The sequence below is a fragment of the Pezoporus wallicus genome, unplaced genomic scaffold, assembly GCF_028554395.1.
Source record: "Pezoporus wallicus isolate ANWC-B61680 ecotype Strahan unplaced genomic scaffold, APGP_CSIRO_Pwel_v1 contig_6966, whole genome shotgun sequence".
NCBI classification, from domain to species: domain Eukaryota; kingdom Metazoa; phylum Chordata; class Aves; order Psittaciformes; family Psittacidae; genus Pezoporus; species Pezoporus wallicus.
Window position 1 is genome coordinate 4,896,527 of NW_026639746.1, and position 14,018 is coordinate 4,910,544.

Sequence of the window (14,018 nt, forward strand, 5' to 3'; positions counted from 1 at the left end):
ATTGTATATATAGTTTTTCATGCAGTAAATCCCATTTGTGAAGCAGGTAATTTTCTACTGCTTATAGCTAATTTACTTCACTAATGTGCTTCATATTTGTATTACACTCACCAATCAGCTCCATTTCTTTAGAAAACCAAAAGAACACCTCTATGTGTGTTTCATGTTGTCAGCTTTCCTAAGCACTTTCGGCAGCTAGTTTTCAGGACTTGCTTTAAATAGTTGTAAAATTAAAATTGCTGTAAGTTGGAAATAATCACACCGAAGAATCAGCAAACTTCCAGAAGAGAAGTGTAGTGTTCGCTCCTTTAAAATTTTGCAAGACAGTTGAGAGGGCAGAGGAGAGGCAAACTTGGCTGAGGATGTTTCACATGAGCACAGACTGCCTGGTAGGTACTTCTGTTCATGCAGCCTTGATGAGGTTTGAACACATGTCAGGATGGAAAAAGCCACAGTTCTGGTGATGAGCTCTGGCCTTCAAGATTTTTGTGTGTGGACATGCACAAGAACATTAAGACGTCTTCTTGGTAGCTACAGACAGTGATTCAGGACTTTGCCAGCTCCCAAGAACGCAGAGCAGATGGGTAAACTGTTCTTACTCCCCCAAACATTCATATGTCACATATTGCCTTTTTCCATTAAGCAATCTGGAGGAAATGCTGTATACATCTATATTTTTGCACGTAGCCCAGTGCAGCTGCAATGTTTTACTGTAACCTTTGTTCTTCTTATCATAAGCAGAATAAAAATAATTGAATGACATTCAAATGCTGTTTGGTTTGTTTGGGTTTTTTTATTGTGTCTAGGTGTCTAAGTATTGAGCAAAATTACTAAGGCTTAGATTCAGCAAAGATGCAGAAGTGTTCTGGTTCAGCAAACAACTTCTGTTTTTGCCTAGTTTTTGTTACAGTAAGTTTAAAATGTACTGCAGTGTCCTTATGAAGCACTTCATTTGTCTTTTCTGAACTGTATTTCCTACACAAGTGGGATCTTGTTCTTATAATGCTTTTGTGTATTAAAATATTTTAAGAAATATTTTTTTCCTATAGTAAAATAAAGTAGGGAAAGGCCTGACATTTTTTTATTTGTGCTTTGTTTGTTTTCAAAGCATTTTTGTGCAATGGAAAGTTCCACAAGCACTTGCAAGAAATTTTTGTTCCCATGGTCATACGCTACATTGATCTCATGGAATCATCAATTGCCCAGTCTATTCACAGAGGTCTTGAACAAGAATCATGGCAACCCGTCAAGTAAGTGCTTTCTACAAGATCTGAACAAAGCACCTGCCTACAGCTTTCTGTCTAATCAGGTGTTCTCCCCTGTTGTCCTCTAAATATTCTATTTTTTATTGTATTCCTACATTGTTTATTTCTTCACAGGAGCATCACCAACAGTCTTCCTAATGTAGCTCTTCCAAAAGTTCCAAGTTTGCCTGTTAATCTTCCACAAATACCTAGCTTTACTACACCAACCTGGATGACTTCTTTGTATGACTCCACGTGTGTATTCTTCAATAACCTTCTGACTGTATGTCAGCTCTGCATGGCCTTGCTAGTGTTCTGTGCAGCTGTATTTGGATTGCATGGTGTTTATGATCTCTTAGTTGGAAATGACTGTTTCTTGGAAGTAAGCCAAGCATGGACTGTTAGTGAGTTGCGCTTTCCAGTACATTAAAATGTAGCAGTCTTAAACCTGATAGCTTACAAAATCAACTTGGCAAAGGTCTGTCAAAGTATGAATGGTGTGTAATGCCCTAAACAAGCTATGACTCTCTTGAATTAATAAGCATTGGGGAACCTTTTGGATAATTGATTTGAGATTGTGGTTTTATAAAGTGAGGCAGCCCGTATTTTCACATGGGTTTAGTTAACTTACCATGTATTGGTTCTGAAAATCGTTGGTAGCAAATATTGCCATTAGATTAAATATCCATGTTACAGGAAAATAGTAAAAGGTTAATAAGTACCCAGAATAGAAGTACATCCATTTCTTTGTCTGTTTGAAAACTATGTTTCTTTCTGATTTCTCCCCCCAACATTTCAGTGCTCTTTTCTTAAAAAAAAAAGATAGAATAAATAGAACAGACATGCCCTGTTCTGTGGGAATATTCCCATAGTTACAGGCAAGATTTTTGTGTGACAACACATTCATATGCATTAGAGAAAGGCTCAGCAAGAAACTTATTTCAGCTAAAGTTGCATTAGGAAAGGATGAATATGAAAAAACACACGTTCAAGATGCAAAGCTTGATATGATTTCAAGTATTGTCTTCTCAAGTTTTATGATGGAGTGAAAGACTCCTAGCAAGGACTTAGATCCATTACTGCAAGAGTTCATAGAATCACAAAATACAAGGTTGGAAGAGACCTTGGATCATCTGGTCCAATCTTTTCTGGCAAAAACACAGTCTACACAAGATGGCCCAGTACCCTGTTCAGCTGAATGTGTCCAATATTAGGGAATCCACCGCTTACCTGGGAAGATTATTCCAATGGCTGATTGTTCTCATTGTGAAAAACTTTCCTCTTGGAATCTCCCCAGGAGTAACTTGCACCCATTACCCCTCATCTTTCCCATGTGACTCCTTGTAGAAAGGGAGTTGATAATTTGTGCTCTCCCAGACTTCTGGCACTTATCTGTTGATCATTATGATTGTTGTTCTGCTGGTAATTCCCCTAAAAATTGACAAAATTCCTCTTAATCCTTGGCTTTGGTACTTTGGGTACTTTTGTTCAGTATAATAATGCTAGGTTTGCCTGATGAAGAATCTACAGGCAAAAAGCATGAGAAAAAGCAGTCTGTGAGCCAACTGAGTTACAATTAAATGTTTATCAATAATGCCAAGACTGTGTCTGTTTTGTCTGCAATAATAAGAGATTCCATATTCTCCAAACTTTATTAATGTTCATGTTCATGCTCTTACATTCATGTTTAAATCTATTCATAGTCAACAGAGCTGCTACATGCCTACCTAAGACCTTTTGCTGAAGAGAAAGAGGTGAAAATATATCCATAGTTAGGCACTTCTTTATGTTCTTTATTGATGAAAATAGATTTTCCCTTCTTTCAATTAAAAGTTGTGAAAAGTCTCTTGACTATTACTAGAGAAGATTATTTATATTTTTTAATTCTGTCATTTTTTCCCCTTCATCACATGTTTTTGAGCAGTAAATATATGCTGCTTATAACAGCACTTAGGAAGATCATTACCTCATTTTGAATTGTTTTGGCTTAATCTTTTATTATTGGGCACTGGAAAGGGACATATGAAAAGGGGACAATGTTATGAGCGGTAGTCTGATTTTCTTGATTGGTCTCTGGAGAGGACAACTCAGAGGACAGGTTGGCTAGACATGCAGAGCAGTGTGCATTACTGTTCTATTTGGCTGAAGACAATATCCTTAAAGACAAAAAAAAAGTCTGAATATTCTGTAAAATCTTCTAATCAGCCAGAATGAGGATGGGCCTTTCTGTACTTACTTGTTAATTCAGATGTACTACTTTAAATTGATTTTTTTTTTCCAGTTTGTATTTTAATTTTAATTACTCTGCCTCTTATGGACCTGGCTTTTAAGTTTGATTTTTGAGTGATTTTAATTATTTATGGTTTAATTTATATAGTAGTGTTATTTTCAGTGCAGCCATGACTGCACTGATTCACTGGCCAAAAGTATTGCAGATACAGACCCGAGGCTGTCTGTTGCTATCTGGTGGCAGTCTAAAACATCAGGCTGGGGAAACATGAAATAAGATACATGCTTACAGGAGAATAGTCCTTTCTTGTCTTCCAACCAGAACAGGCAATGTAAAGGGAAATGTCTTAGATCTATTCTTCATGCTATAGCTCAACTATCATAAGTGACAAGAGGGACCAGCTGGAAGAGTGACAGTGATTGTGATATGAAAGGGTCTGGTTTGAATGTGTCTGAGCTCTCGTTCTGGACCATTTTTTGTGTTCATGCATGCTGAGTGTGTCAGGAGGCCATGTTTCAGCACTGTCTTGTGGGGGTTTCATCTGTAGTACTGCATATGTTGCTGTGACAGTGTTTTATCCAGTAAAGTGGTCGGAGGCCATGGTGTGTGTTTTAAGGGTGTATATTTAAAAGTGTACCCACAGTACTGATGGAATAGTGCAATTTAGTTGACCTGCTTTCTTTAGACTAAGGAGATTTGAGCACAGCTGGTTTCTGTTTAGCATTCTGGAAGACACTGTGGACCAAATTTCTTTTCTTCCAAAAATACTAACATGCAGGAAGAAGGCTCAAAAAACATGTTTTGATTGTTTGATGCTTAGGTTGCCTCACCCTTGAAATAAGTAGAGGAACTATGACATAAGTCTGTCCCTGTTATCTTTGAGGGACCATATATATCTGTTAGTTGCCAAAGTTCTGCTCTATCCTTCTCCCTCATCTGGTGGTGGAAAATAGAGAGGTGGGACTAAGAGCTGTTGACTGTAATTACTGGAAGTACTCTTCTGTTGAACAAGTTCTCAGCTGACTTTCTGAGACCTGAATACTCATCTTGAAGCAGCATAAAGGAAGTAGAACTGGAGCTCACAAGTTGAGGGCTCACAACGAACACAGAGCTGGTGCCCTGTTTTCTAAACCCTCCTCACAAAACACTAAGGGTTTGTAACCTTAAAAAATATATAGTTGCTGTAATTTATAAAATCACCATCATTGCTCTTAGTAAATTCCACAAGAATGAAAGCCAGCTGGTTTTGAATCTTGTGGCTGATTGAGAATGTCCTGAGATATTTAGTATTACTCCTGTGTTTTCATATCCCAAGCCGTCCTATGGAGTTTCACATCTAGGCAAGAACTGACATATTAAGTATGTTCTCTGGAGTTGTGTTTGTGCTGATCTTGCAGCCAGAGTGCTTTATTAGTGGTTTGTTTGACTAATTGCTACTGCTTAGGTAGCTGGCAAGCCTAGGGGGGAGCTGTCTCATTCAGCTGTCAGTAGATAAGTGAATTGCTTAGGAGGTTTTATGCAGCTCCTAGGTTTAATATTCTGGAGGGTCTTGGAGAAACATTACATCTTGGACTTTATTTTTGCTCTATTCAGTATGTTGCAAGGCATTTGGCCATAAAATAATTCAGGCTAAAATAAACCTCTGGAGCTACCTGGTCCATTCTCCCAGTCACAGTGTGACCAAGTACAGAGTTAAATTCCCATTAAAAAAATTATTAGGGTGGGCATAATATTTTCCTCTTTTAATCATTGGAAACATTCTCTAACTGCCATGACCTGGTTAAAATGAGAGGACAACTAGACAGTACCTTTTGCACAAGGAGCTAGTGCTGAAGGCATAAGTTTTGATGAGCAAAACAGTGGAATTTGTGCTTAATATTAAAAATATAGATAAGTATATAGAATACAGTTTTTAAAGAAAGAGTACCAGTTCCATTTCCTAGTAGAGCTATATTATTCCATTCATTAAACTGAAGTAGTTTTACCATACATGTCCAAATAAAAACTTTTCAGTAGCCAATAATGTGTCTTGTCCTTTCACAAAAAAAAAAAAAAAAATTGGTTCTGGAATTTCAAATGCTGGTGGTTTTATTTGAATGCAGGAATTCCTTCTGCTGCCAGAAGGAGGTAAAAACTGAGTTTAGCTCTTCTTCATGTTACACTTCATGTAGTATAAACCCTGAAGTGATGTTTCCAGCTCCTAGTAGGGAAAGCAAATTGGTCAACTGTGCAAATCTTTAGACTGTATAACCACTTCAGTGTATCAAGGTATGTGCTGATAAAAAATTCCTAAAAATCAAATAAAACAAGTATCTGGTACAAATAGCAGTAACAAGGTGATTGAAAGCACAGTTTTATGCAGCATTTAACAAACAAATTAGATATTTGTGTCTGGATGTGTGAAATAGGATCAATTAGTTTTTGTTGTAGCACTTATTTTCCTTCCCCATCTTATTGGGATAATATGCCAGTCAAATTCAGTTGTCATTAAAAAAATGAAGAATGGGAGCTCAAAATAATATGAAAAGAGAATGAATGAATGAGTGTTTCTCACAGAATGAATTAGTGCTTCATGAACCTGTGTCTATTATTACATTTATTATAACTGTGAAACTTTATTTGGTAGTCTAATGAAACCAAATTAAGTGGCTACCAGGGAGTGAACATGCATAAAAATACACTGATGTTACTGAGAGCACATTAGTCCTCCTGAGTCCTAAAGAATTTCATTTGGAATTCCATTAGGCAAAAAAAGAAAAAATATGGAAGAATAAAACAATGGTTAAATTGTATGATCTGATGATGAAAAAACGGTAGTTCTGTTTCTTGGGAATGTATGGTTTTCTGTGTTCTGATGTTCTGATCAACTGCAATATGTATATATATATATATACTGAGATTGTCCCCATTTCTGTCCCTGTATATTGCTTTCTTTTACATCAGTCCTCTCAAAAATTGATTTAGTCACTTTTGAATCAAATAACGTGCATAACATAGCATCTGCAACGTCACTCACTGCCAGTGTACACAGCAGATGTAATGAAATCTTCAGTATTTGCTTATCATATAACTTAAGAAACAGTCTAACAGTATTAGAAAATTTCTGAGAAGTTTTGGTGGTTTGTTGTTTTTATTTCTTAATTAAACTTGGTGGTGTATAAAAGTGGTCCCTGTTCAGGTCCAACCTTAACAGGTAATGTCCCTGTGCAAGTTATAAACTTAGCAGTCCCATGGGACTTTTTCCTGTTGCTGGTGTTTTCTTTCAGGAGCACAGTAAAATGTAAAATTAGCAATTATACTTAAAATAAGAGTGGGAAATATGCATGGTATCAAAAACACCTGTCTAAAACTGAAATTTCCTGCTATGCATGGTGAAGATATCAAAACTTGCACCATTTAAAACCAAAGCTGAATTCAGGGTCAGTCACTCAGAGCCAGCCTTTTCCTTAGGCAGGCACCCCAGCTCCCAGCTCATCACCCACTGCCCAGCCCTTGCTGGCTGTCCCTTTGCCTGGCTTGGCAGCTCCTTTCAGCATTCACACAGCATTGCAGAAGACAGTGATGGCGTTAAGGCAGCAGGGCAAGGGGGCAGTTGGGTGGGTTTGGAAGCTCATGGGATGCTGTGAGACCAAAGCAGTACTGCTGCTGCATCCATTCTGCCTCTTCAGAGCCCTGAACATGAGCTGTGTGCTTTGCTTCACTTCACCACCTGCTGGCTCAGCTAACCTGGTGTGAACCGGTGGTGGAACTGCTGTCTGAGGGGTGCATGAGGTGGTCAGATATTAGCGGCCTTTTGTATTTTTAGTTCGTTTCTTTCTTTCTTTTTAATCAGCTCCTGCTCTGTCCTGAGCACACTCAACACCCACTGACCTCTTCCATAAGAGCTGGGGTCACTTAACACTTTGATAATTATGTTCTTTTGACATGAGGCAGAAGAAAAAAAATGTCAGTAGCGACATGTTTCAACTAGTCTTATCTGAACTGGGACCAACAGGCTGAGTTTTGGTTCTTGTGTCACTAATATCCTGGAATGCCATGCTGTGCAGCACAACCAATAACCCAGGAATTACAATGCAACGCATCATGAAAACACAGTGACAGTTGAAGTGTAACTGTGGCTACTGCTAAAATTAGCCTTAAATTGTTCTATCTTATCACAAGCGAATATTTTTAAATTTAGCAATTGATTCAGGGTGGAAGAAGAACTTTACATGGACAATCTGAGATGACAAAGCCATATTAATCCCCCATTTTATTTGTTCACAAATTTCTTTAAATAGTTTCTGTTTTCCTTTTTCTACTAGCATCCTCATCTCTTTCGTAAGCTTATCTACCAGAGTTATGCAGGCAAGAAAATGTATGTGAAAAATCTTTACTGTTTTGAGAAGGTCCTTGCTAATTAATTATTCCTCTACCCTTTATTTTTCCTGTCTTGATACAAAATATGAGCTACTTCATTTTCTATATTCCTCAGCATCCCATTTACCTCCCTAGTCTGTCATGTTTCTCATCAAACAGATGAGAAAACTTCACTTTTTCATTCTAGTGGGAATTATTTTAAATTTTCCATGACCATTTTCACAATCAAATAAGAGTAACTGTGCTATGAGATATGGTGAAGTGAAGGTGGAAGATGGTGTGACAGGAATTCTTAGTATCTTAGATAATTCTATGCCAACTGGGATAAACAGCTATACATTTATCTTCTGTTTCTTGGGGGCTTTCTTTTGTTTTGCTTCTTATAGCAATGGCTCAGCTACATCAGAAGACCTTTTCTGGAAACTGGATGCACTGCAGATGTTTGTTTTTGATCTTCACTGGCCAGAACCAGAATTTGCCAGCCATTTAGAGCAGAGACTTAAACTCATGGCCACTGACATGATAGAAGCCTGCGTTAAAAGGTACAGTCGAAATGATAAATTAAAAATTCAGAGACATTTGAAAATCCACATAGGAATAGACATACTGGCTCACAGAGGTACACCTATACCAGAATCCTGACTGGGGAATCAGGGAAACCGTAAAGAGATCATGACTTGTATGTCAATCAGCAATTTGGCAACATCTGGGAAATACCAAGGAGAATTTCTGCACATGTTGTGTGCAGAAATGTTAGACCATTGAAAGTGACTAAACCAAATGTCTTTTCTATTCCATATTTGTGGCAAATACTAACAAATCTCAGAAATCTGCTAGAAGAAATCCTTTTTCATTTTGTACATTTCCTTTCTCCATTACTATCTTATTATTTCTATTCAGCTAATAATAATACTTAATTTGTCACTATTTTAGAGTAGCATCTATAAGAAATATAGAATCTTAGAATCATAAAATAGTTAGGCTTGGAAAAGACCTTAAGGTCATCTAGTTCCAAACCCCCTGCCGTGGGCCGGGACACCTCACACTAAACCATCTCACCCAAGGCTCTGTCCAACCTGGCCTTGGACACCATTAGGGATGGAGCATTCACAACCTCCCTGGGCAACCCATTCCAGGGCCTCACCACCCTTACAGTAAAGAACTTCTTCCTTATATCCAATCTAAACTTCCCCTGTTTAAGTTTGAACCCGCTACCCCTTGTCCTACCACTGCAGTCCCTAATGAAGAGTCCCTCCCCAGCATTCTTATAAGCCCCCTTCAGATACTGGAAGGCTGCTATGAGGTCTCCATGCAGCCTTCTCTTCTCCAGGATGAACAGCCCCAACTTTCTCAGCCTATCTTCATACGGGAGGTGCTCCAGTCCCCTGATCATCCTCGTGGCCCTTCTCTGGACTTGTTCCAACAGTTCCATGTCCTTTTTATGTTGAGGGCACCAGAACTGCACACAATACTCCAAGTGAGGTCTCACAAGAGCAGAGTAGAGGGGCAGGATCACCTCCTTTGACCTCCTGGTCACGCTCCTTTTGATGCAGCCCAGGATACGGTTGGCTTTCTGGGCTGTAAGCGCACACTGAAGCCGCCTCGTATTCACTTTCTCATCCACCAACACCCCTAAGTCCTTCTCCACAGGGCTGCTCTGAATCTCTTCTCTGCCCAACCTGTAGCTGTGCCTGGGATTGCTCCGACCCAGGTGGAGGACCTTGCACTTGGCATGGTTAAACTTCATGAGGTTGGCATCAGCCCACCTCACAAGCGTGTCAAGGTCCCTCTGGATGGCATTCCTTCCCTCCAGGGTATCAACCGAACCACACAGCTTGGTGTCATCATATTACAAACTAAAGTGTATACAGCATTTGTGCGTCTATGCAATAAACAAAAGGCCATTTGAAAGTCATCTGACACTGTTTTACATTGCTAAGCTTCTGCAAATTATAGAAAACAATGCTGGTTTTCTTTAACTGTATTGTATAATTATGGATATGTTCTTTCAAATTAAGCATAGGTGATATAAACAGATCTCTGTCATATCATAGCTTTCAGTGCATATCTTTGAGTTTAGAATATGCATCTTCGTGTCTAGAAAATTTACATGGAAGGCATGATCCCACATACAGAGAAAGCTTAATCTGGACACATAAAAATATTGAATTCTTAAAAAAAAATAAATAAATAATGGGGGGAAAATAATTTGTAGACAATTTAATAGTGTCAAGCAGGAAATATACAACATTGATAAGGAAGACTAAAGAAATCAAGAACCTTTAACATGCACTAAGGTTAAATCTGATAGCATAGTATTTTATTATTTTCTATTAAATAGTAGGAACAAGGAGAACCTCGGGTTCAGTGTATGAGCCTTTTGTTAGAGCTACAGTGATGAAATCATGGTAAAAATGGTAGAAGCATTTCACAAACATTTCCATTTGATTTTGGAAGAGTGATGTTATGGTGTATGGAATAGAATTTTAAGCTCTGGCAAAGAAACATGAGAAAATACCTACTAAAATTGAAGTTATGTAAGTTTACATCCTTCTGTTCTAAAGAATTTGGTGTTGAAGCCTGTCAACTGCAAATACCTAGCAAATCTTAGAAAAAATGGTAAAATCTCAAAGGACTGGAAGACAGTGTAATCTTAAAAAACATCAAAGGAGTATCATTGAGATGCAGTAATATTCTGATAATATTGATTCTGAGCCTAGAAGAAAAAAAAAAAAAAAAAAAACAAAACTTTACACTGGGACTCTCATTCAACTTATCATCATCTGAAATACAAAGGTTCATAGAAGTAGTACTAGTCAACACAATTTGTTGAATAATTAGTATTTTCAAATTCATCTTATGTCTTAGTCAAAGATTATTACAAATTAATATGGGAAGGGCAACTGCATCAATATATTACCCTAGGCAATAAATCTAATGCCACATGTTGTCATTATCTAAAACTTTTCACCATAGAGATTTGACTCTGTGGCTTTTAACGGCACACACAAAATAGGTTAAAAATGGCTCGCTGCCAGGATCACAAACAGAAACTGAGAACAGAAGTATTAACACTGAAGCATTACAAAAATAATTCTTTTATTGGATTTTGGTCTGTGATACCAATCTTGACATCTTTGCTGCTTGCTTTTGTAGAAAATAAGAAGGTTCTGATGGCAGTAAATGAAGGCTTAATTAGTATTGTAGAATGATCCTAGTGTCAATACAGAAAATGCATTAATATTTTAGAGTTAATGCATAACATTCTAGTGTTTATACACTAAGTATGTTTTAGTATGGTCAAACATACTGTATGTCAGGTAAAAAAGAAAGTACATTACATCCACAGGGTGGATTGTATTAGTAGCAACTCAGAAAAGAATGGTGGAACTCTTATTGTATAACTAGCATGTTCTATAAGACTTATTAAAATGGAGGCGGGATGCTTCTTTCTTATCTCCTTAAAATGTTTTGTCAGTTTCTGGTACCCACATTTAATAATAAGGGTGGAAATAAAACATTACTTTTATATTTATGTATTCTGAACCATTATTATTTATTTCAGTAGCATTGCTCCTTATTTACACCTGTGTGAGAAGAAAAGAGGGGTTTTGTGTAATGTATCTACTGATACATTTTACTTTTCAATTACATATTAATATTTGCTTAATAATAAACTCATTTTCTTCCTTAAAATTCTCTCTCATATTAAATACAGAAGACTATTTTTTTTATTATATTTCTTAGAAGCATTTATTTGGTATGATAATTTTAACATAGAAAGGTTGGAAAATTTATGGTATTTTTTTTCACTGCTTTAAATTGTTCTTAGTCATCATACAAGGAAGAATATTGTTATATAGCAGGCAAGAAGATACTACTTTTATTATTCAGCTGAATTAGCTGAAGCAGTGCAGCCTTGAGATTGCCACCAATGCAATTGTTTGTTGAATGCGTAGATATTCTGCACGTGCAGAATTTTCTAAGGTATTCTCATGCGCGTGTACATTGTAAGCCAACATGTTTAGTAAGGTTCATAAGTTTGTACACTGGTTGGTCAGAATTATCAGAGAAACTGATATGATGGATTGTGTTTCAATAAACAGGACAAGAATTGCATTTGAACTCAAGCTGCAAAAGATGAACAAAACAACAGACTTGCGGATCCCTTCTTCTCTGTGTACGATGTTTAATGTCTTAGTTGATGCCAAAAAACAGACAGCTAAACTCTGCATACTGGATGGGGGGCAAGAGGTAAGTGGAATTTTATATGTTTAATTCTTGTGTTTGGTTAATATGAAACACCTCACACTGCAGACAGTCCTTTATAGATTAATTTCAAACTAACTGAAATGTGTCACACAGCTCTTCTTGTACAGGAGCATGCATAGACAGCTCCCTAGAAGCAATACACAAGACACAACCCTTCATCTTCAGATGCTTCTGTAATTTATTTGCTTTGACCTGTGAGTCTTGAACATTCAGAGGATTTCTTGACTCACAACCCCTCTGGGATCTTTTATTGGGTTGCAGCAGAGAAACAGCCATTTTCAGGACTCTTGTAATAGTAAAATAGAGCCAAAACATTGTCCTTTGCAGCCAGGTTGTAAGTGAAGAAGGTTTGTTTTTCAGTGGCTCATATGTCCAGTATTCATGCCTGTGTACGTGCTGAAAACAGAGGAAAGAAATAATCAGGTAATTTAATGGGATCTCTTTATGTGGTCTCCAAGGACAGGGACCATTTTGGCAGTAGTCTGCTGCCAGGACTGTCAATGGAGTGGAGCTTTAGAAGGATATATAGGCTTCACCAACTACTCTCCTTCCCATATTGTCACTCTCGGCAGGAATAATCTGTAAAGTGAAAAAGGCATACTATATATGCTGAGACCACCAGCATAAAATTAAAACTGTTCTTGCTGTGCTACCGCATTAGCAGTGTAATTTTGTTTCATTTGGTTTTGGATAGAGGGTAAAAACATTAGTCAGAATCTGGCAGCAAAAATGATGTCAACTTTCGTCAGTTTCATGTTTACATTATTTGGTCACATCATTTCTGTTGATTTTTCCATTTCTTTACTGTGCTCTTCATTTTGTTGACTCAGCTTTCTAAGTTAGTGTATTCAATGTAATTGTCTTTTGTCTTTTGTTTTTTGTTTTTGTTTTTAATTCAATGAGACATTCATCATTTTCCTGTTATACCCTGTCATCTTTATTTTTCCTTTTGGTTTTCCGTGACATGAACCAGTTTGCTAGTCAATGGGTAAGTGTCTTTTTGTTCTTGTTTTTAACCTACTTTTTTTTTTTTATTATTGTTTTTTTTAATTATAATTATTTTATTATTATTATTATGGTAATGCTGGTTTTCACATTAATTTATATGCTGAGCCTTCAGAATTCTTTTACTGCCTACCCTTGCTACAGACTGATCATCAGCTTCTCAGTTCTTCTTTCCTTGCTCAGGAAGGGTCTGGATGAATTCTTCACTTTTGTGCTTTTCAGACCCAGTGTCCTGTCTTGCTGGATCACAAAGTTTTGGACCCTTTCACGTCTCAATAAGGCAAAAGAATTTGTTTCAGGTTCATCAGAAGTAAACCACAACTACCAACTCTGCCTGAGGCTGATGCTGCCGTCTTATACTTAGTGTCCAAGCAGTAACCTGCAAACAAGTCCATGCACACCCTACTCTGTGGACACTCAATACCAGTACCTCCATAAAGACTGCAGACAGATGGTATAGCCTCATTCCCCCAGTCATGCCATTCCTCTTGCCTGCTCTGGATAATGCCTTCTGCGCTGTCAGCCAGTCCCCTCGAAGCAGAAGTTCAGCATTTTGTAGCATTACTATAAAAGCCAAAGTTCAGTAGCCTTTTGGACTGCAGATCTTCACCAGATTCTTTTCTGAAATCCTCCCATTTCTCTGGACTTTCAAACTCCATCATACACTCTTCACAACGCCAAAACAAAAATACAGCCTTTGTTCCCTACTAGGTCTGACTGTTTCTCTGAATCCAGTGATTTGTTTGACAAATTAGCACATCTGGGATGAAATACATACTTTTTTCAAAGTCCCGAAATTAATCTTCATCCAAATTCATCTAATAAACCAAAGGAATCTCAAATTGTTCACATATTAAAAATATCAGATAATGTGGAAACCCTTCTTTCACATAAAACTTCAATTCTTG

General features: G+C 37.4%; 1 protein-coding gene across 11 annotated transcripts in view; it reads left to right on the forward strand.

The window, feature by feature from the left end:
- CADPS2 (calcium dependent secretion activator 2) overlaps positions 1–14,018 on the forward strand; it is a 310,379-nt gene that overhangs the window by 254,985 nt on the left and 41,376 nt on the right. For 3 of the 11 annotated variants that reach the window (XM_057415800.1, XM_057415805.1, XM_057415802.1), the window contains 5 exons: positions 1,109–1,250; positions 1,380–1,499; positions 8,220–8,375; positions 11,940–12,087; positions 13,079–13,093. In XM_057415800.1, the coding sequence (XP_057271783.1) occupies positions 1,109–1,250; positions 1,380–1,499; positions 8,220–8,375; positions 11,940–12,087; positions 13,079–13,093 (581 nt within the window). Of the gene's footprint in view, positions 1–1,108; positions 1,251–1,379; positions 1,500–8,219; positions 8,376–11,939; positions 12,088–13,008; positions 13,094–14,018 lie in introns of those variants that run through there. The other 8 variants (XM_057415801.1, XM_057415804.1, XM_057415811.1 and 5 more) reach the window with 4 other exon arrangements.